Source organism: Aptenodytes patagonicus, chromosome Z (genome assembly GCF_965638725.1).
Source record: "Aptenodytes patagonicus chromosome Z, bAptPat1.pri.cur, whole genome shotgun sequence".
In the NCBI taxonomy this organism is placed as follows: domain Eukaryota; kingdom Metazoa; phylum Chordata; class Aves; order Sphenisciformes; family Spheniscidae; genus Aptenodytes; species Aptenodytes patagonicus.
The window spans coordinates 78448514-78471289 of NC_134982.1; the positions used below are offsets into that span (position 1 = coordinate 78448514).

At 43.2% G+C, this 22776-nt stretch overlaps 1 protein-coding gene across 1 annotated transcript in view; it reads left to right on the top strand.

Annotated features, from left to right (window-relative positions):
- The window catches only part of SNX30 (sorting nexin family member 30), a 50475-nt gene that overhangs the window by 15617 nt on the left and 12082 nt on the right, over positions 1–22776 (top strand). The window contains exons 2-6 of the mRNA XM_076362096.1: positions 4795–4983; positions 11259–11369; positions 15084–15242; positions 17629–17824; positions 18477–18676. Coding sequence (XP_076218211.1) covers positions 4795–4983; positions 11259–11369; positions 15084–15242; positions 17629–17824; positions 18477–18676 — 855 coding nt within the window. The remainder of the gene's footprint in view (positions 1–4794; positions 4984–11258; positions 11370–15083; positions 15243–17628; positions 17825–18476; positions 18677–22776) is intronic.

The window sequence follows — 22776 nt, forward strand, 5'->3', positions numbered from 1 at the left end:
GTTAGGCAGGGATATTTGGGGTTAGGTGCATCACTTGCCTCTAAACAGCAACGTTTCTAAATGTCTCTTACTGTCATCTGATACTTGTTGAATGAGAGCAATGTGCTTGCAACATCAGGTGGTTTCAGGCTAACCCTTTCCAGGGATGAGCTTATCTGTGCTTGGAAGACCTAGCTGAACTACCTCTTCCACTTTCTGCATGGACTACTGCTTAGATAGCAAAGCTATCAGGTTATGCTGTACACTTGCTAAGGCAGGATAGGTGAAAACTAACATTCAGTTTGTAGAAGCTGCAGTATTGACTAGCTGCACTTAACTCAGCAGGACTGCATGATCTTCACTTGACAATAAGCCAATGCCGAAACCAGGACAGCCAATACCTACAGAATTTTAGACCCTTTTTTAGCCTTCAGGGGTTGAATCCTGGATGCTTTCTCTGGTGTGTACTAATCCACTGGGGGGAGGCTGCCATCCAGAAGACTGAATACCAAGCTCCTGAGGTTTTCCTTTATGTGGATCCAAGCTGCCCTGTAAATCCAGAGTCTTGGAAAATCTCCTGGGAGGATGAAGGAGGGAGAAGATGACATCAGCTGGAAACTTCCCAACTCATTTTGCATCTCACATGCAGACTTCAAGTTTAGAAAATTCAGCTGAATTTTAAACTTGGATGAAGTGAACTTCTTGATAGATTTAGTATCTGTTTCTGGGCAGGCTAACTAGTCAAGGTGTTTGGACTGCATAATACAACAAAAGAATGTGAAGCTGCTTCCTTACCAGATAGCAGCCTGCATAGTTGGCAGGGGTAATGCATTTCCAACACAGGCAGTTAGTTCCCACTTGTCCTGCACTATAGGAAACCAAACGTGTGCTGCTAGAGTCATCTAATCTCATGTACCCCTGAATTTGGGTGTCTTGAGGAGTCCTACAAACTCCATAGGAATGCATGAAGAGTCTGCCTGTAGGTGGCTGTACAACTGTGCACAAAAGACTGTAGTTAACCAGTAGATCATGAACCTGAAGGTCTGAATGTTGTACTATTTCTGCTATAGGTTGTGATCCAGGCCTAGCTAGACCTTCACCTGACCTGCTTCAGCAGGTGACAAAGCTATGAGACAGGCCTGAGGAGGTGAGGGACAGAGGCTAAGAATCTTTGCTCTTTACTTTAGAAAAAGCTTTGAAACTTGAGGAAGTCTTCATGGATACTCTCTAAGACTTGAAAAATGTCTTGACAGAACCTGCCCTCCATTCCATCTGCCTGGCTGCTGGAAGCAGCCTCCCCTCCTCCCTGCTGTGGGACTGCTCAGCTTCATGGCAGGCTGACTGTACTGTGAGTAACAGGTGCTGTGACGAAAAGGCTTTTTTTTTTTCTGTGAAGAGCTTTGTGAGCAGTAGGTACCTGCTGGGACTTGGACTGTGCTGATCTCTGATAATGCAGATAGGTACTTAAAACAGTGGATGAGCAGCTACTTGGTGCACCAAAGGTGAAGCTGATGCATGAGTCCCTGGCACTGAAGTCAGACTCTTGTATTAATTGTTTTATATAACATAGTCAGTATTTCAATGTTTGTGGGTATGATAACTACATCGACAGGTAGAAATGCAGAGGGCTGTAGATCTCCTTTCCTGCTAGGCTCTGCGGACATACTCCTCTTTCTGTGGTAAAAGCAGACTAGGACAGATGATGCAGTCTTGCTTCCCCAACTGCAAAAAATCTTCCCAAGTCCCATGGAAGAAAGCCAGTGCCAATTAACATGTCGAGGAGGTGCTCTGCTGAAAGGATTACAGCCTGAGACAACTTAGATTGCTAGGCCATCTGCTGTGATACTTCAAAGCCTACCTCTTTCTAGCAATAGCATAAGACTTCAGCAAACTGATCCAGCCTACTGTTAAATGAAGGGTCAGCAGTCATAAGCATTGTTCCTTCTGCGGTTAGCTAGGAGGCTCCACCCACTAAGAAGGACAAATAGTTAGCTTCTAACTTGGCCTTCAGCTACTGAAAACTAGCCAAGTAGCAGGGCATGATGCCAGCTGTGACTGCCGGGGGAGGGCTCTGCCATCGCAGATGAGGCAGTATAGCACAGTAGTACTTCCAGTGTACACATCCTCTGTCCTTTTCCACACCCCCTCCCCAGCTAGCAGCCCTCCTGCTCCTAACCAGAGTTGGTCTAGAAGCTTTACTTGATCTAGATCTGGGTGTTTCATCCAAGGCTCAATCAGGTAAAACTATCACAGTCTTTATTTTAAGACCTGAGACATTCCACAGGACCCATGACTGCAAGAACACACTCCAGTAGACTGCAGTGGATTCCAGCCTTCACAAACCTCTGCCCTGCTTAAAAAGTGCAAGACATGCTAGTACGATATTGTTCTCTCCCAACAGAATTGGTGAGGAAAGTCGCTAGCTTCATGCAAGTGGCTGCAAGCTCCATCTTTGGTCCTTCCTCCAGTTGTTCCGACACCTGATGCAGAGTTTTCATATTTTAAGCCGATTCCATCATGTTCTTTAAGCTCTCTTTCGGAAGAGTTTTGTTACAAGCTTTTGAGATCTCCTGCGCAACCAGGCTTAAGCTGTTTCTGAAGTTAACTCATTTCCATACTGGAAGCTTAGAATTTGACTGGCTGCAGTTCTGGCACAACTTGTCTTATACTAATGCTTATTGCACATGTGCAATGAAGAGCTGTCTTTTCCTTTTGGAAACAGGAACAGATTTGTCTACAGCTACTGCAGTGTCCCAGGGTTTGCTGCGCTCTTTACTCTGCTCAGCCAAATTCTCCTGTCTAGCTGAACTGCAGATTTTCTGAAGCTATCTCCTGTTGCTAATCTTATCCTGTCTTCTGCTTATTCTGTTTGTGTAACTCCAGCAGAACTCCTTATCTGCTGAGCTATTGTAGCATTGCTTCTTCCTGTTGTACACGCTCCTGCTATGTTGAGTCTGAGCCAGATGTTTGTGTAGTTCAAGCTGCCTACCTTATGTATGAGCTGGCAAGCTGTGCCATGATTATCCTGCTCTTTTGCCCTCTTAAGAGGGCGTTTGAGTGCCTACCTTCCAATACTTGCTCACTTGCCAGTTAAATCTGAAATCTTTCATCTGTTGGCAACCACTTCTGAGCATTAGCTGGGAGAATGCATCTAACCTCTCTGTTAGTAGACAATAGTTTAGATCACCCCTTTCCCAAAAAGTCTAGGCTAAAGTATTATCCTCCCTATTTCAGAAGGCAGTCCTCAAGGTGAAGAGCAGCACTACCATGGTTCTAAAGGGCTGCAACAGGCAGAGAGCTGTCTGTAAAATCCCAGTACTCCCATGATGGGTTTGTGACAGACTGGTAGGAACTTAGCCCTGTTTTTGGCCGTTGTCAAAGGCAGACCTTCGTAAGTAGCTTTAACTTGAAGCTCTCACCTGTAATTCTGAACTCTTGAACAAAGGAGGACTTCTTTTGAAGACAGGGACTACCAGCTGGAACATAAACCACAATTGTGTAAGGAATACTCATGGACAAAGAGGATCTTACCCAAACAGGATTGCTTTGCTAAGGTTACATGTTTCATTTAGCCACTTAAAGACTGTGTGAAGCTGGGGGTAAGCAGTAATTCTACAACAATTCTAGTTAATGTGCTGCTTAGCTGTAGTGATGTTTCTCTGTCTAGCAACCGGAGGAACCTTTGTCCTTACAAGGGAAACACTCTGAGTAAATCTATTCTTGTGCTACTAGTTCAAACAAACAAACAAGAAGCCTTCTCTCTTCTCTGAAAAGAAGAGCCATGGATGTTTCGGACTTTCTAATACTGTTGTCAGATGTTCCTACATATTGCACAACTTGTCACATGTTGTCAGCTCCCTCTGGTACAAAACCAGAGCAGGGAGCACGTGTGAAGTTGCTGTGATATTTATGCAAAGTGCAGTAGCCACTGGCTGTATGGAGTAGTTGGTCTATATCAAACTGTGAGACTTGAAGGTGTGGGAATGTACCAAGCTGGCTATAAAGCCCCCCCCCCCCCCCCGCTGAGTCAGTGTCAAGGAATTACAGACTTCCCAAACCCTTGTGTGTCTCTTCCTAAAATAGCCGCTTGCTGATTCTTTTAGCCTCTGTCTTCCCTAGGCACTGCATGATACTCTTGGAGTTGGGAGGATGGGAATGAGGACCTCTCTGACCAAAACACAGTGTTTTCATTGGCATTAGGACTCCAAAAAGGAGGTGTGCATAGACACTGGTGCTAGAGTGTGATCTGTGACTGTCCTGTAGTGCAGTGATGGCAATTCAGTCTGACTGCTGTCAACATGTTTGGAAGTTAATGGACTGGATGGGAAGCCTCTGATACAAGTTTGGAGACTCCTATAGTAGAGGAAGGAGGGCAGAGGCGAAGGCTGACTGCGTTCCAGTCAACTGAACTGTTGCCACTTTGCCTGAAGCCTGTCTTATAAGTAGGTCTCTTGATTTGCCTAGCTGTTTTGTTTTCAGAGTCTAAGTTGGTTCTGCCTCACCAGGAACAGTTGGTTCAGCAGTACTTCTACTTCCTCACGGATAGAAACCAGGTTGCGCCATGCTAAGGGGAGGTATGGTGGTAATGTGCTTTCTCTTCAACTTGTGGAACAGTAGAACAACCTAATGCTCAAAGCCCAGACCTTAGGGGATTGCCCAGGTGTCCTGGAAAAGGGTGATCCTTGGAGCTGCTGAAATAAATAGCCCTTGTAATATATCAGTGAAGCTTGTCAATAACATCTTTGAGAATACTGTGCTTTACAGTGAATCTGTTCACTTATTAAAAACCTGCTGCTTTTTTCCTCTCCAATACAGGATCTCAGTCTACCCAATGGCACACCTGTGGACACTTCTAGCCCAGCCTCATCCTCATCTCTCCTCAACAGACTGCAGCTGGATGATGACTTGGATGGAGAAACTAGAGACCTCTTTGTTACTGTTGATGATCCCAAAAAACACGTGTGCACAATGGAGACATATATCACATACAGGGTTACAACAAAGGTACAAAGCAACATTCTCCTTTCCTAGTACTTTTTTCTTTGGGGAGTTGTTTTTTAGGGCATGTTCTGGACGTCTATGTCTTGCATTGTATTCCCTTATCTTAAGGACAAGAACTTAGTGTCTTTCAGTACCTTGTGAACGTGTTGAAGGTGTGACTTCTTTTAGCGGAACTGTTACTACTTCAGTATATGAAACTACGCAAAACTTTTAACATGTCAGCTTAGATTTTTGTCTCTGACTCTTAAATAGAACTGTTTGTAAACTTGCAAGGCCAGTTTCTTTCATTAACTTGAAAGTTTGTTCATATAAAGTAATCTGACACCGATTTGGTTTGAGTTACCTCCCCTGAAGGGGAATGTGCCTTGTTGTTGATTCACTGTTAATCATCTCACATTTTGTGTCTTTCCTTTTCTGAAATGCTTTAAGCTTGTTGCTTAAGTGTTTACCACACTTCCTCTATCAGCCACTTACCTAAATCATAATCTTGATCTTCAGCTGCAAACTAGCTTCCATGCAGTTGTTGGTACAGAAGGCTGTATAGCTGCTGCTAAAACTAAGTAGCCTAAGAATGCTACTGCCTACCAAAAGAAATATGCTAGAGATTTTTTCAGCATGTGTTGTAGTTCAATCATTAATGCAATCTAATTACACTAATAGGAAAAGTGAGCTGAAAAGTCTGCTGCACTCACAACTGGAATGTTGATTTCTGTTAACTAGCTCATTCTCATTAGCATCAGCTCCTAGGCGACCTTGACATCTGTTTTGGGCACTTGTAGTTACCTAAGGCAAAAAGTGTTCACTAACATCACTAGGAATATACTTGATCTACTTGTCCAAAAAGATTAACATTCCTCTGGCCTACTTAAATGGCACTGTATCCTGGAGACAATATTTTCATTTGCGATAAGGAAGCCTTCACAGGTAATTCTTTTCAAAATGTCTAGTCCAAAGTTCTGCTTTCAGGCCGCACAGGAGAAAATGCGGTTTCTCTAAAATAGTAGCTTCCTCCTACTGCACACTTAAGTAGGCCTGTCATTCTTTGTTGCTCTAAGTGTCATAATCTTGCAAGAAATGCTGTATCTTAACTACGAGAAAATGCTAAGAAGTATTATAGGAGACTTTTCTATGTGGAGCAACTTAGCGTTCAGCTGTTACACAATCAGAAGGAATAGGAAGCACAAAATGAGATGCAGCTTTCCACAGGCAAATGGCTAAAATTGGCTAAAGTTATTTCTCCCTTAAATTAAGACCCGATTATTCTGTCAAGATAAAATATCTCTACACAGTGGCACCCTAATAATGTTCCTCTGCTTGGAAACCTGTGTTCGTACAAGGGTTCCCTTCCTTCTTAAAGCAGAACTCTGGAACGTCGGTAAGGTATGTACCGTATTTAGATGAGATGTATTAACCAACAGTGTCTCTTTTTAAATTGAAAAAACCTCATTCTATACTTCTGATTTTGCATATCTACCTACCTGTCTGTTAATACTTGTTTTATTTGGCATCTCATTGTAGCACATAAATCTGCTGTATCATAGCATTACAATACTATTGTGAAACAGTGCATAACTTATTCTTATCAATCACCATGAAAGCCTCACCTCTTCGGGTTTATTATTCTTGTAAACTTCTGGCTAACCTCTAGGGTCAGCACCTCTAGCACTATCTACCATTGTTTAAAAAAAGACTGTTTAGAAGACTAACAGTATTAATGGTCTGACTCATTCTTGCCTTACAAACAAGGCCTCTTCGATGCCAAGCTAGTTGTCCAATCATCCATTGTAGCTGAGAGCAGTAATTAAACATGGCAAAAAAGCTGCACAGGAATAATCCCTAGACAGTGATGAGGATCAGTGTTGATGCTTGCACCTCCAGGTTGTAGATCAAAGTTCTATAGCAGACCTTGCTCCTGTCATCAGTGTAAGGCCATACCTTCCCACTGCCTCTTTTGCAGCCTTGCATGACAGGGGTTTGAGACCTGTAAAGGACTGAAAGGGTCCCTGTGGTGGCTCTGGGTGAGGAGGCAGGGATGGCTGCTTTTTTTTTTTCTTTCTCCACTGAAGAATGCTACTGGAACCTCAAAGGTTTGCATAAACATAGGTCCTAGAATGAGTTACGCTGAAGACTTCCTTGCTGTGAAAAGCAGCATCACTAGGTGGAAGAGGGGAATGTAATTGCTAGCGCTGTAATGTGCGCTTGTGGCCGTGACTGGACACCACTGTAGGGAAGAGTGTAACCTGACCACAGGCTTGGTTTTGTGTTGTGTGGTTTTTTCTTTCTTTAGAAAAGTCCTTCGTTGTAACAGCAAAAAAGAGAAGTCTTGCAGTGCACCCCAGACTTCTCATTTACTGATACCTTTGTCAGAAGGTGGGGGTGGCTGAGGAAGGGTCCAAAACATTTGGTCCAAAACAATGGCTTGCTTCTTAGGGAAGCTGAGAAGAAAGCTTAGAGTTTACTTGGTCCTGCTTGTGCCCCTGCTTTCACAGCTTCCTGGTAAGAGCCAGGTAGCATTCCCCAGCCTGTCTTCTGGATGAACACGTTTAAAGAACATAATGGGAATCCCCAAAATAATGGGGACAGTGATTCAGACCTGGCTCTCTTGACTCTTGCATACCCTGTTTTCTTCTTGCTAACAGCAGTTTTCTTATACAGGGAGGCTAGTGAAACCAAAAAGGTGGGTGAAACTTGTGCTGGAACTTAGCTGGTCTTGACTGTGATGATTGAAGTGTCTCAGGTGTTCTTGATGATACACCTTTGTGCTCTTTAGATAGACCACTGTGCACTCTAGAGGGATTTTATCAAGCAGATCTTTCTGAAGAGGGAGGGAGGGGGAAAATAAAGCTTACCCTTATGTTATGTAGTCATCTCTCCTGAGGGAAACATAAGTAAGTGTACTTCTAACTTCACTTTTGTTGTACTTTCTAGGATGGCAAGGCCTTCTCCTGTGCCTTTTCCCATGGAGGTCTGAACAGCTGTGTGCCGTTCCTCAGAGTCATGCAGTTGCTCTTCAGGCTTGAAGGGAGAGGCTTTCAAACCAGTCAATACTGAAGTGGAGGTCTTGTTTTCTGTTCCCTGTCCTCCTCCTCCTGCTTCCAGTGCATGCATTGGGTAGATTACCTGAGCACATGAAACAGCTTGATCCCTAGAGAGGAGCAGGTGTAAGTGCTATGATCTCTTTTTCAAACAGGCTAAACTATTTGAGACAAACAAAACTATGAACTGCTAAGAACACCAACCTTGCTCCCTTCCCCCCGCTGCCATTCTCCTCTTTTTCTAGTTGAAGATTTTGCCCCAAACTTAAGTAGTAACATGGAGGGGAATCCACAATCAGGTATAGTGAGTAAGAGACTAGAACTAGGGCACAAAAATACTTTCACATAGTCATCACAGGCTAGCTTTAGGTTTGGCTGCCAGCTCCTTTCAAGAAAGACAAGTATCTTACACAACACCAAGACTTGGTGACTGCCTTAATATTGCCTCAAGTCAAAACTATTCCAACAACAGAGGTAAAAGTGTCTGTAACCCCGCCTGCTTTCCAGCAAGTAAAACTGAGCCCAGAATACTGCAGTGCTGACTTAGTGGAACTGTGCTGGAGTCTTCAATAAATGCCTGGAAATGTCTAGCCCATTATTTTTGGGAGGTTGAGATCTGCCACATAAGTTTCTCAGCTTCCTTTGGGAGAGACATGCGTCCTAGCAAGATGAGATTTATGGATCCTACTGAGAAAGCAGGAGGAATTCAACTGTGTCAAAACCACAGACATTTCACTTGCCGTCCCTGGACAGTGGCAAGACCCTCTTCCCTTTTGCGTGCAGTCTGGAAAAAATAACTCGTGCTAAGCTAATGAACGGTTTGATCTGAGATCCAAATTCTTTCAGCGTTAGTGAGGTGTCGTTAAAACCTTGAAGGGTCCTTACGTTCTGTCCAAATAGTCTTTGAAAAGCTTATTTGCTGTCTAGATTTGACAGCCTGTACAGCAAACTCTGAAATGCTGATGACTGATGTATTTCATCTGCCTCCCTCTGAGGAGCAAAACCTGATGTACGGAAAACTTTGCAAATCTGCTTGTGATGTAAAGGCAGCAGGAGCGGTTTGCTAGAGATAAACGATAACTAATGCAAAGTTTGCACACTGGGACTTACCCTGCTTTCCTACTTCTAGACTAAATAGTACCTATACAGCTTTCCTTAACTGTTAGGAGAATACTGGTTAATAAGGTTCTCAGCGCTAACAGATAGGAGACTTTACCTTCATCTTCATGCTACAGGATAAGACACTGTAGTGTGTATACATCCTGATTACTCTCACTCACTGTCTAATCTCTTTTAAGAGGCCTTTGCCCAGTGACAGCCAGTTCACAAAAGCTCTCCCTACTACTAAATCATTACTTTTTTTTTATTTCGGATCATTTCCTGCAAGGCTGAGGTATAGCTGCCCTATTAACAGAGCAAAGTAGTCAGCACTGCTGGCTGATGAGGGCTGTCTACATGTGCGCGAATTATTTTGTTCTAGCGTAATGCCGTTTAGTCTCTTCATATGAACCATTTTCACTTGTTTTGAGTAAGTCTCAGAAGTTTAATTTATAGTGTGGCACTCTAACACATTAAATAAGCTGGTGTTACTCTGAGGTGTAGCTGAGTAGAGCACAAATCCACAGTGGATATCTAGGTCTTGGTATTCCCTCATCTACAAATACAACTGCTCCATTGGTGAGCATTCATTATGTTAGTCCATGGACTAATGTGTATCTCTTACCATAGCGAGCAGGTCAAAGGAGGGAGGAGGTGATCTTGATGTCGTCTTTTCTGTCTCTCTATGCCTGCCTTTTCTAGAAACCAAACTATTTCATAGGTGATATCACATTAGCACACTGTTTATAGTATACTAGAGCTACTGTTCTGTTGATAGCGTGTTAAGACTGATGGCTTCTCCCTAGAAAGAGATTTCTGGCATAGAACTTGTATGGGATCCCCAGTGGGGACAGGTGGGAGTAACGTGCAGTAACTGAAAAGTTGGAGCCATCCAGAGAGCAGGTGAAGAGGTGGACTGCATTTAAAGGCTGCTGCTTGGCTCTCTCCAAATATGTGGCAACTGCTCTCAGTCTGGAAGTAAATACAAAATCTCTGCTGGAATTTAGCAGGTGGTTGTAGTGACTAGGAGTAGCAAAGCAACCTAGTGCTGGACTCAGTGCCAGTTCAAAGCTAGGAGAGCTCATGCATTCCCCAGAATGCAATGGTTTTGATGTCTAGCTGTAGACATGTAGCGTGCTGGCGCTGCAGCATCACCTTTATTGCAAGATGGTCTTGATGCCGCAAGTAACCAAGTATAGCTCTCTAGGCTTCTCTGTGAGCTGTGCTTCTCAGTGGGACATAATGATAAGGGCCATCTACCTTCCAATCAGGGCTATAGCAATACCAGGCTCTTTAGCAGAGACTCCTAGTTGGCACACAGTTTCATTAGTGCTTTTAGGCAGTTGCAATACATGCTGTGCAAGTAGCCCCATGCAGTCAGCTTTCCAGGCTATGGACTGTTCAAGGACTGAATAAAACATTTGCCAGCAGTTTCTCTGTGTACTTACCTTCTGTCTCAAACCTGTAATGGCAAGTTTAACTCCTTGCCCTAAAGAATGGAAACTTAACTTAATGTACTGATATCTCTAATCAGGCATACACAAACTTAACGCAAACAAACTCATTTCTTCCTCTCAGAAATCAACAAAAACAGTCCTTTGGCAAACCTAGCAGTGGCTTATGTTTTAATCTTTCAGCCTTGAAGGAGTGTAATAAGCCTGTCACTTCTGGAATACGGGGCAGTGGTGAAACATTTTTCACCCATGATTAATGCACCTGATAGAATAAACAAGTCATTAAATATCTTTGCTTTTAATTCTTGATGGCTAAAATAGTCTCATCCTTGAAAAGAAGATTTCGTACAGTCTTCCCTGCAAACTTGTAACTGCCAAGAGATTAACATGGTGCACAGTACTCTCCTCCCATAAAGCTTATCTGAGCACAACATGTAATAAAGTACAAATAGATATTAAGAACACATCAGCTCCAAGTAATCATTTTTCTTATTGCTGGCTTTCCCACTGCTGGAAAGGCCAGAGGACCTTTCTCTTATGCTGGCTGCAAACATGATTTTTGGGGATGGAGTCCCCGTGCAAGGCTTGTCTGGCCTCACCCTTGCCAGTGACGGCAGTACTGCATTTGCTGCTAAGCTCTGAAGTGAGAGGTTTCGGTACACACTAAGCATATCCTGTTATTCTTTTCCAGACCACACGAGCAGAGTTTGATTTGCCAGAGTATTCTGTCCGCCGGCGGTACCAAGACTTCGACTGGTTGAGAAACAAGCTGGAAGAGTCTCAGCCAACGCATCTCATTCCCGTAGGTAGTAAGCAAGAATCTGCTACTAAGGACAGTTCTGTATCTGTCTTCCAAGGGTGATATGTTGGTGATATATCTCTTTAGATTTAAGTACAGTACTTTGTTCTCTTCTAGTATTTAGATTTAAATATGGTACTTCATTCTCTTCTAGTCGAGTGGGAAGAGCTTCCCATTCTTGACTGATTATGAAGCTTATACTTTTCTTGGGTGGCACACCAGAGAGGTGAGCTTTGGCAGCCTCCTGTAGGGCAATATGCATGGTGACTACATTTGTTGTGGCATAAATGGAATACGCTTCATCCATTTGTTCAATTATTACATCTAGATTTCTGAGTATCTGAGGCTTATGAAAAGCCATATAGGTACTTCAAGTCCTACTCTCAGTCAGTTTTCAGGATGGCCTTTTGAACTAGTTTCAAAGAGTATTTTAAAACTATTTGTGCTAACATTTAATAGCACAGACTTGCAAATCTTAGCCTCTGGCTTCGTAGCTATTTCATGCCTTCAGTAGGCAGAAGTTTAGCCAATGAGATAGCTAAACTACTGCACCCCTTCTTGTCACTGAAGCTGGCAGTCTGACCACCTTATGTGATATGAAGAGGTTGATACTGATCTTCAGCAGACTGTTTTTCATGCTGTAGAAGATGTGAAAAGGTCGGAAGCCCGTGAGATCACAATCAGCTCTTTCGAACAAAGAAATTCAAAAAGGCCTGTAGGAGGTGAATTGTTGGGGAACAGGAACACTGCTAGCATACCTTAGCTTGCCTGTCTGGGATGGGGGGAAAGTTTCTCTGCTCTCCCTCCCTCAGCAAGGGCTAAGTTATGTGAGAAGTACTCAGTTAGGCTGTTCCAGGGTAGAGAGCTATTTAAGCCCTTAATTTCTCTGGGAATTGCCTCTAAGTGGAATAATAGCTCAGTCTCTCAAAGATAAGAAATACTTCACAAAATCATGTGATACCACTAACTGGCAGCAAATATGTTTACTGAGAGGTAGGGAGAAGAGGAGAGAGAGCGCGTGAGCTTGCTGGGGTAAGGTGGAGACAGGAGATGAATGTGTTTAGCTGCCCAGACCCTCTTTTCTCCCTCCCCATTCTCTGAACAGCTGGAACTATCGAGGTTAAGCTTCTACAGATTCTTGAGTGTACTAACAGGCTGCCAGTCCTGCCTGAAGGCTGCAAGGCAATAAATAATAGTCTAGTAGCAGAAGGTGAGTCACAGCCATGGAATCAAGCTGCTTTGCTGTGACCTGGAATTCGTTGCACACAGAACAGCAAATTTGGCACAAGTGGCTCTAATATTGGACATGAAACTGGCTGCAGAACAAGGCAATCTCTTAAGTGTCTCTCTCCTAGAAAATCTGGAAGCATAAGGATGCGCTGCCCTCTTTTGTCTGTCTATGCACAAGTTAGCAGTTAAGGAATTTCCTGTTAATCTCCTCCATGCAGTGATATGGCGGGGAGATTGCTGAATGATTTATGTGTTTATTGCCTAGAAGTAGATGGGGAATAGAAGCTAAAGGCAGTTTCAGGTGCACGGTGACTCAAGTGTGTTCTGAAAGGATGTTTCAAGCCAATCTGAGAGTATCTGTATTTGTAACTGGAGATACCTCAATCCCTGGAGGCCTTCTGTCTAACAAAATACCAAAAGGGGATTGTCTTCCTGATCTCGGTATAGTGACTGTGCCTAAAATCTTCCTGTAACAAATGATGTGTCTTCTCAGTGCAGCGAGCCCAACTTAGGAGCCCAAACTAAACTGAATATGGGTTCCTCTTAATCTCTTTGGTTACTGAATTTTTCTTTTTTTAAACGATCTGAGACTTATTCTAATCTGTTCTTTCAAACAACAGTAAAAATGCTCTCAGATCTGTCTCTAGACTAGAAAGATAAGCCTAACATGGCCCAGGATCTTGTCTTTGGATGGTGACGTTTGGATACTTGAAACCATTTCTGACTGCAGTGAACTCTGTTCACATGTCACAGCAGGGAAAAGGAGACTATTAAGCTGGAAGACTATAAGATAGATAAGTAACACACAGTTGCTAGCTGTGTGTACTGACTACACACGGTGGGATGGACCTCCAAAGGCCTAAAATGTAAAGGACTATAACTACTGCTATAGATAAAACCAGGTTAAATGGCAGAAGTCTCTGTAATAGAGGTGCACCCTTCTGTGTGTCTCAAATGCTCAAACTTTACTGATGATTCAGGCCAGTTTGCATGTGTTTGGTTGGACTAGGGTTCTTTAAACTAGTCTTCCAGCTTGTCCTTTTCTTCCTGCCTGTGGTGCTGAGGTAGTGACTTCCCAAAGTAGAGAGTCCCAGCTAAAGTTTACAAAGCAAGGGAAGAGAGCTTCCTCCTCCCTGAAGACTACTCCACTAAGCATTAGTCTTCTGAAGAAGTCTAATTAGAGTGTACCTTACACTGGTTTAACTAGAATGACTGATCTGAATGCTAAGCTTAATAAGAGAAGTCTTAAATTATAAGAACTAAATATAGTGGTCAAAATGTAGCTGTGTTGCGGCTAAGTCATTCTGGCTGGGTTTTTTAGGAGGTGCAACCTTCATGTACATCGCACATCAGCTAGGGTATGATGGGAAAGGCATATGCATACACAATTTTTTTTCTTTTATTACTTTTGTCACAGATTTCAGGTGACAAAGACTCTTTGCAGAGGAGAATCCTGATTCCTGAATTGGGTGAAAGTGGATGTCATTGCTAGCCTAAGAGTAAGCAGATTATCTGTGTAGGCAGACTGTTTCACAAGAATAAAATGCAAAGCACAATTTTAAAACTGGTGTTAATCTTAGAGTCCATGCTGTCCAGAGAGAACAAAGGCAGATCTAGTGGTAGAGCTGTGACTAACCATGCTGAAGCTTGAAGAGTTATCTTCCATCTGAAGCAGTACTTGGCATTCTGGAGTGTAAGTGTAACAGGAGGGACTGCAGAACTAGCGAGTCTGGAGGCAGACTTGGGCTTACATGTTAAGCTGAACTGCAGACATGAACTGGTGGAGTTGAAATAGGAGTAAGATGAAAGAGTAGGTATGTTGGCAGACCTCGTGTCACTTATACAAACATGCTCAGGAATGCTGGCTATGAGAGATGACTGAGTGTGCAAGTGCTTCAGGAAGGCTCCAGCCTGGACTACTTGACCATTTGCTGTGTCAAGCCTGCTTGTCTGTCTTTGCTCAGTGTGGTGCTATCACTAAGACTATCAGCCCTCCACAGAAGGGCCCTATCCAGGAGCTCTAAATTGTTCAGAATGTGGGGGAAAAGAGTAAGTAGAATTGTTAAATTTTCTGAGTTTCCTTGGACTGAGCAGCCTTGCTTCAACATCAGGGGGTGTGTGTGCACGCATTGCTGAAGTGAATAGTGTGCAGCTCCACTGGCATCTCCTTTAGAGCTGGAGCTTGAATGTGGATAGCAGTAGGGGGAACACCATAAGCTATGCTAGAAGTAGTTAGTGTGAGTACTGTCTCGGCTTCACTGGTGTGGCTCTCAGCTGAAGCCACTCAGTAGAATTGCTAGCTTTAGGCCAGACCAGCTAAAGGGTGATTCAGAGCAGGGCTTGCATCCCATCTGATGTATGGTTCCTGTTAGCAAACAATAACATTTGAGTTCTTAAGACTGGAGTTTGATTGCTTTGTATGTTTCCAAATAGCAGAAGCACGTTTTTGGTCTTTTGAATCTTGTGCATTTTGCTTGTCTCTGACAGCCTCTTCCTGAGAAATTTGTGGTGAAGGGTGTTGTTGATCGCTTTTCTGAAGAGTTCGTGGAGACAAGGAGGAAAGCATTAGACAAATTCTTGAAGAGAATAACTGACCACCCAGTGCTTTCTTTTAATGAGCACTTCAACGTGTTTCTCACAGCCAAGGTAAGCCAGTAACTTCCAAACGCAGTCATTGACAGGGACAACAGAACAGGCACCTTTTGCAGTCTCTTTTGAAATGAAGGTAAAAAGGCATTAATAAAGCTACATGCATAGGTCAGAACTTCCCCTAAAATACCAGAGAGCTGTCGGTGACCCTGAACATTGTGTGTGACAGACCCCTGTGTGTGACAACCATACGGGTTCCCTTTGCTTGAAGGGAGGGGTGGTCTGCAGATTTACAAATTCAGTTCTCCAGACCTGATTGTTTTGTATCCCTGTGTCTAGAACATACTCCTCTGATGCAAGAGAGGTTCAGAATTCAGAAAATTGTAGACTTTGTAAAATCCTCTTTTGGGGAGGAGGGAGGTGGGGCAGGAGGAGACATCTCTCTTGCACAAAAGCTTGCAAATTTCTTGGCTTTTTTTCTTGTCTGTGCCTTCTATACTGCTTGCACTTGTTGCCCTCAAAACTAAGCGTGAAGACCTCATTCTTGTTTGTTCTTGGTCAACAGCTTCATGCTCATCTTCTGCATGACTCATCCAGCAACGGTGCAATTTTCTTTGACTGTCTTTTGAACTGCATTTTAAATAAGACTAGGAGGACCTACAGTCATGCTTGGGTTTGACCTGATACGTGAGGAGAGCTGTAAAAGCACATCTTTCCAATGTCACATTACGCTAGCTCACTCAAATGTGACACTTAATTTGAGCTCACTTCAGGGCCGTGCTCTGCTTGCTGGTAATGTGAGACTCAGTCTCCAGTTCCCTGTTTCCCCTCCATGGTGAACTTGGCCGCTGAAACAAGCCAGAAATGCAGAATTTGTTTAGCACCTTGATAGTTAAATGTCAGATAGCTTTGTTCTGCTTTTCAGCTGTCAAAGCATGATGCAACTTTCTTAGCTGCTTAGTTGTCTTCTCCCACCCCTGTAAAATGAATGATAAGGGCTTTATCCTCATCCCTCGGCAGAGCTTGCCTTGAGAATACAGAGTATCCAGGGAGGCTGAGGGGAAAGGACGTGTGTTCTTCTGGCTGTCTCTAATGTTGGAACTTGCTGTATTGCAGCAGTGAGGTGTCAGTTCAGTGTGCTAGAACTTCAGAATTTAGTTAATGCGGAAGGTCATGAGACCACCTCCTGGTTGAAAAAGAGAAACCAACCTTTCTTCAAGTTCCCTGTTTGGACCAAGTAACACACCAGAATGCTCGAGAGAGTGAGTGAATAATTTTGAGTTGAAGGGTCTTTTTCTGATGCCTGCTTGCAGGTGGTGCTTAGGACAGGCAGAAAGCAAGAGTCAAGGAACCACTGCATTTAAATGCAAACATAATTCAAAATTATAGCAGCTGCTAAGTCAGGTTGTCTTAATCAGACATAGGTTTGATTTATACATAAGTACTTGGAAAGAATACCATAGTACATGTTTTGAAGATGGTTGTTGTTTTTTTTTTTTAAAGAACACTTAAGCTTTTAGTCTAGTCTGTAATACCATGTCTTGATTCTTGACCTCTACAGGTCTACTTGGTTTGAAAACATCTCTTCCTCAGGCTGTGTAGGATAACCTAGTTGTAGCTCTTAAGCCTGTTTTGAGATGTTGAATAGTGACCCCTGCTGGAAGGAGTAAAATGCAAAATGGACAGCATTTTGGCTGACTAAAAGCAGGGTTTTTTCTGCTGTGCTGTCAAGGTGAAATCCCCTGAAGATTGTAGGTAAACAACCTTGTTACCATAGGTTGTCTGAATGTTGATTTATGCACACGTGTAAAGCGTCGGCAAGGAAGTTTAAGCTTTCTATGCAGGCAACATGGCTACATCTGACCCACCCTGAGCTGCAGTCTGACTTCCAGAGAAGCCATGCTAGTCTCCTCATGCTGCGCTTTTTCTGTGTGCAGCCTTCCCCTGTCCCCTATCTGACCACACAACAGGTGTGAGGAGCCTGCTGACCAAATAGGCATGCAGTGTGTAGCTCTGTACTAGGTCATCAGAGCCAGCTGGTGCATTTGCATAATACTGGTACTGTGGGCTATGACTTAAAAGTATGTGTGGATGAATGGCATGAACAGTATTGCTGGAAACAGAGCTGTTAATATCACTACTTACCTGGTGGCAGTACAGGAACATGGGAAAGTCTGGCCATATGCAAAGATGGACCACTTACTCATTGATAATGTACTTCATATGATTCCCCTGGATAGCTTATCTCCATCTAGAGGTAGTCTTGAAACTGTGCTCAGCTGTACAACTTGTACAAAGTGAGGTTTTGTCCAAGGCTACATGTCACATGTAAACTCTTGCCTTTGCAAGATTTGATCTTGAGTGGAAAGTATCCTTCACTGTATTAATCTTCCAACATGCAAGTAAAATATTTCTAAACTGTTGGGTTTTTTTAACTTCCTAGGATCTTAATGCCTACAAAAAGCAAGGAATGGCATTGCTGTCAAAGATGGGGGAGTCTGTCAAATACGTCACAGGAGGCTACAAATTAAGAAGTCGGCCACTGGAGTTTGCAGCCATTGGGGAGTATCTAGACACATTCTCTCTAAAGCTTGGTACCATTGACAGAATAGCACAGCGGATTATCAAGGAACAGTTGGGTAAGGACACAAGGTCCTCTATCATAATACTTCAGTCTGAGTGCTCTGTATCTTGTTCTGGTTGATGGCATGACCAAGACAACTTACGTCAATGATTCTGGCCTGTAATGAGCCACACACAGAAAAATCTAATGCCTCTTGCAGATTTAAAACAGGCCCAAAGCCTAGCACAGTATCTTATCTTAGCTCAACTCTCCAAATATTTTTTAAAGTTGCTCTTGTTATACCAACCTACTTCCTTACTAGAGTTATTTTTGGAAATACTTTTGGGAGGCAGAAAAAACTGTAGATTCCATCTGGAAGAGTACAGATGGAATTCCTAGATGAAGATAACCTTTACAGACCTCTCTTAGCAGAGCCAAGTTTTACATATGTTTAAAAAAAATTACTTTGTCTACTGCACAGATGCAAGTGTCTTTGTACTGGAAGCTTGTAGGAATGGTCAGTTAAGCAGGAGGCAACTTGGACCTGTCACCTGTGCAGCCGTAGAACTCTGTCTGTTAAGATGCTAATGCAACACAAGACTTGACTCCTGGGGGAGTTAATGTTTGCCAAGCTTGGTGTATAGTTTCTCCTGTTTGGTGTGAGTGTTTGCAGATCTTTGTGCCTCACTCTTACTCTGTTAATCTACTTTTCCATCTGCCTTTTGCAGAATACTTGGTGGAACTACGAGAATACGGACCTGTTTATTCAACCTGGGGAGGGCTGGAGGTTGAGCTATCAGAGCCACTGGAAGGGGTGTCTGCCTGTATTGGGAACTGCTGCACAGCTCTCGAAGAACTCAGTGAAGACATGACAGAAGACTTCCTGCCTGTGCTTAGGGAATATATATTGTACTCGGAGTCGATGAAGGTAGAGAGCCCTGTGGCAGAAGACACTGTCATTGTGTTTGCATGGAACGATGTATCAGCGAGTTTGTTCTTTCTAACAGGGAGAAGGGTTGGTGGTGGGAAAAGTGGGGAAGTAAATAATACGTTAAGTAGGAGGATGTTTTCATAATCAAAACAAAACTAGGTATGTTTAGTAGCAGGGTGCTGCATGGGTAGCATTATCCATCTGCTCTGCTATTCAGTCAAGCTAAGGTCAGTAATGCTAGGGTGCACACAAAGCATTGAAGAGTTGCTCCTTCATTGGAATGGCAGGTGGTTACTCTATAGGAGACATCCTGTGGCTGCCTAGAATCTTCTCTTTGAATTGTTAGAAAGTCAGTGGTGGCTCAGCTCTTCACTACTGGGTCAGAGTCTGGCCCTGCAGAAAAGGTAGGATTAACAGCTTCTGTCACTTGTATGTAGCAGGGTTGGGTGGCTCCTTTTAGAACCACGTGTCCAAATGACAGACACTGCTTCCTCTCTCATCCCCATACCCTAGGCAGGATGTGTCTGTTGTAAAGTTCTCTTAAGTTCTGCATGCCAAGTAACTGCTTAAAGATGTTGTTCTGTGACTCTTAATCTCTCTAAGAACTTGATATCTTGCTGCTTATGCAGAAGTAATTAAAAACTGCACTGAAGTAGCTTTTTTCTCTTGAAGTTAAGGACCATTAGTAGTCAATCCCATTGCATAGGGAAAAGAATTACTGAGTTAACTGCACTGAAAACTGAAACCAAGGACTCTAGTTCAGCTGTTAGAGCTTTTCACCACATGCCCGTGGTACAGTACGTATTAGCATTCCCTCTATAGGGTACTAACAAACAAATTGCTTCTGAGGACTTTCCACTTGGAACAACTGTTACAAGGCTATGGTATGCACTCCTTTAGAGATGTAATAGCCTGTTCTAAACCTACAGTCTGAACATGGTAGTCCTTCTCCATCTTAATCTTAGTCATCCTCTACTTCTCAAACTGAGAATTGAAATGCTTGCAGATTTCTTTTCCCAGCTTCAGATGGCTAGTTGTATGGCTCCTGTCTTGCCTGGCTGAAGTATTCTTGCAGAAGTCTTTGCACTAATTCCTCGTATATTCTCTGCTTTCATAGTCATAGTATTGACCCCAGCATAAATGAGGTGCATTTTCTTTACAGGACTATTAACACCCAAGTATAGCTTGGAACACCCTGAGCTGTAGCTGGAAGCCTTGACCCAGGGTGTTCAGACTTATCCTTGTTCGGTAGGAAGGAGTGTGTGTGTGTACTTACAAATAAACAGAGCATGAGGCTAGTCGTTAAAGCTTTTAACCCAGAACTTCTGGCTTTTGATGCTACAAATGCCACGGCCTACTGGAGATGGCATCTCCAGTGTCAAGCTGAGTTGAGAGATGCTTTTCACAAATGTAGCAGGGGAAAAAAATTTTAAGCTAAAAAGCAAGGGTTTCTTCAGCTGAAGAGGTACTTCAGGTACAACAGGTACTCCTGTTGGCTTGGAGACTGCACTTAGTGTCTTTGCCATCATCTGACAAGAGGCCTTTTAGAATGGGGCTGTCTCCAAGCCAACAGGTAGTCTAGCTGCAGGTCTTTAATGCCACTCTCCCTGTGGTAAGTGGTGTTTAACTGCCTGAAGTACCTCTTCAGCTGAAGAAACCCTTGCTTTTTAGCTTAATTTTCAGACTGATGACTTGACTTTCTAGTGCCCTAAAGGTTTCACTCTTCCTGTCAGTTATTCTCTGGTAATGGACTGAACATATTCATTGTGTTGGTGCTTTGGAACTAGTTGGATCTAGAAACCACACTTGCAAAATAGCAGTTGATAGCAAATAAGGATTATGCTGCTTAGTGTCCAGCTTGGGCATCTCATTAGCTTTAACTCTGTCTGAAAATCAAGAATAAAAACTATTGCTAGCCAAGGCAGACTGTTCCTATTTTCCTTCCCTCCCAAATACCAAAACTGAAATCTCTCAGGTCATACCAAGTGCAGTTTTCTTATGCTAGAAAATATTAGTCTGTTATTTCTTCAGTAAGCAGCTACAGAACTGTCTTTACAAACTCCACAAAATTGGGTAAGTAACTGTAAAGGAGGCTACTGCTGGAGTGTAAGAGGCTTTCTGCTGAAAGGGCTGTCCTCTTCACTAGCAGTGCAGTCCTATTCATCAGCTGCTGTGAGGCCTGCTTGTGAAATTAAAGTCTGTTTTGGTCTTTCAGAGCACAGCTTTTGGACAGGGTACTTGATGGAAGGTAGGTCTTTAGGTACTAGGAGTTCAGTGCAACCTTGATAGCTTTCTCTGTTGCACACTGTACCCTAGGTATAGGTATGGGAACTTGATTTGTAGAGCAATTTCTAGCTGGGTGAATGTCTCTCACAGTAAGAACTGCCAGGTTATCTTCGCTGTTTTAGAGATGAATGTTCACCTTAGTGTCTTCAGGAGTACTGTTATACCCAGCGAGGGGGCAGCCTGAGGGAACTGCACGTATGGAGGCAAAGCCCAGTAGTTCTGGTTGAAACAAATATTGGCTGACTCCAGGGAAGCCCCATCTCTGAGTTTGTTTGAAAGATTTGCAGAAGTGGGGAGAGGCTGGCATTGTGGGCATGAGTTAAAGTGTGTGCTGGTAGTGTCTAGGAGAGACCTTTTCTAAAACACAGGCCATGTATGAGATGGCCAGACAATGTCTCAAATCCAGGTGCAGCAAGGCCCTTGTCAGCAAACGTGTGGTACCACATTTTTTGTGGTACGCTGGTGTTCCCCAGGGAGGCAAGTGCAGAGGACGAACTCCGCTCTACATAATTCAGTGCTGACATTAAAATGTTATATGAACTCCGTATGCTTAACACTGCCAGAAAGGCTTATCAGATGGTGCAATCCCCAGCTGTGTGCTTGGACATTACTTTTAATGCATATTGAAAGCAAGCACCACATGAATAGCTAACAGTCTCTCTAAAGGTGTGCAGTAAAGTAAATAAGGATCCTCTTGTGAGGTCTAGTCATAGTAGGAAGCTATGTGGTGTGCAAATGGCATAGGATTGCAATTTGAGAAAGGAGGCTGATGGCAAACTCCTGAAGCTCCTTCAGAGATACGGGCCAAGGTGAAATGTTTCAACAGAATACAAAATGGAGAAGGACCCACCTCACTGAAAGCAAGCTAAGTCTTGCTTGTACAGGGACCAGTGGTTTAGTTCTGTCCCCAAAAAACTGAAATGTGATGTGTGAGGTTTTTTCTGTTTGGTGTTGGTTTCTTCCAACTTTTTTAAACTTTTTAAATTTTTTTCTTTATTTTTAATTTTTTTTTTCTCTCTGAGGCCTTAACTAGTGGAAGGATTGCATGGGCTGTGGTAAGTCTGGGGATACTTGGTACAGAGCTTTTCGGAGGAGCTGCTGAAGCATTAATTAATGCATACGATCTACAACTGAGAAGAGATTGCCTGGAGGTGCCAGAGGCAACACTTCCTTTCACATAGGGGACAAGTGAAAGGGAAGGCAATATTTTTCTCATCACATACAGGTCAGCCATTAATGGATACTTAAAGCTGTATTCAGAAGCATATTGTTAATGGTCCACAGTGGATGGACTTGAGCACTTAAGGAGAAATAAGACACCTGCCCTTTGAATCTAGTCTGACGATACCTGTTAATCATTGACTACTCCTGGTACAGATCCAGCTTACTGCACTAACTCCAGGCTCCTAAAGGCTGAATGCAATTGCTGGAGGCAGTTGTTTTTCTGAGAAGAAATTTCAGTTGACTCAGGTTCAAGAGGCAATAGAAAGTAGAAATACCTGTTAAATCTCTCAGGCTTTTGTTGCATTGGTAACCTCAATCACTTAAGGGCTATTCCAGATAGTTACTTAGATTACAAAAGGAACAGGAATGTTGTGGCTTTTCAAGCAAACACAACCAATGGCATGCTTGCTTGCATCCCTTTGGGGACAAAAGGGAGGGTTAAGCTGTTGAAGGTGAATTTTTCAGTTTTGCCTAAATTAATAGCAACTTTGTGGATGGGGTGCCAGTCCCTTTTATCATGGACTGCGGTTTGTAAGAATATCGATTGCAACGTCTCCTATCTGCACTTTAGAGGAACTGCACTGGTG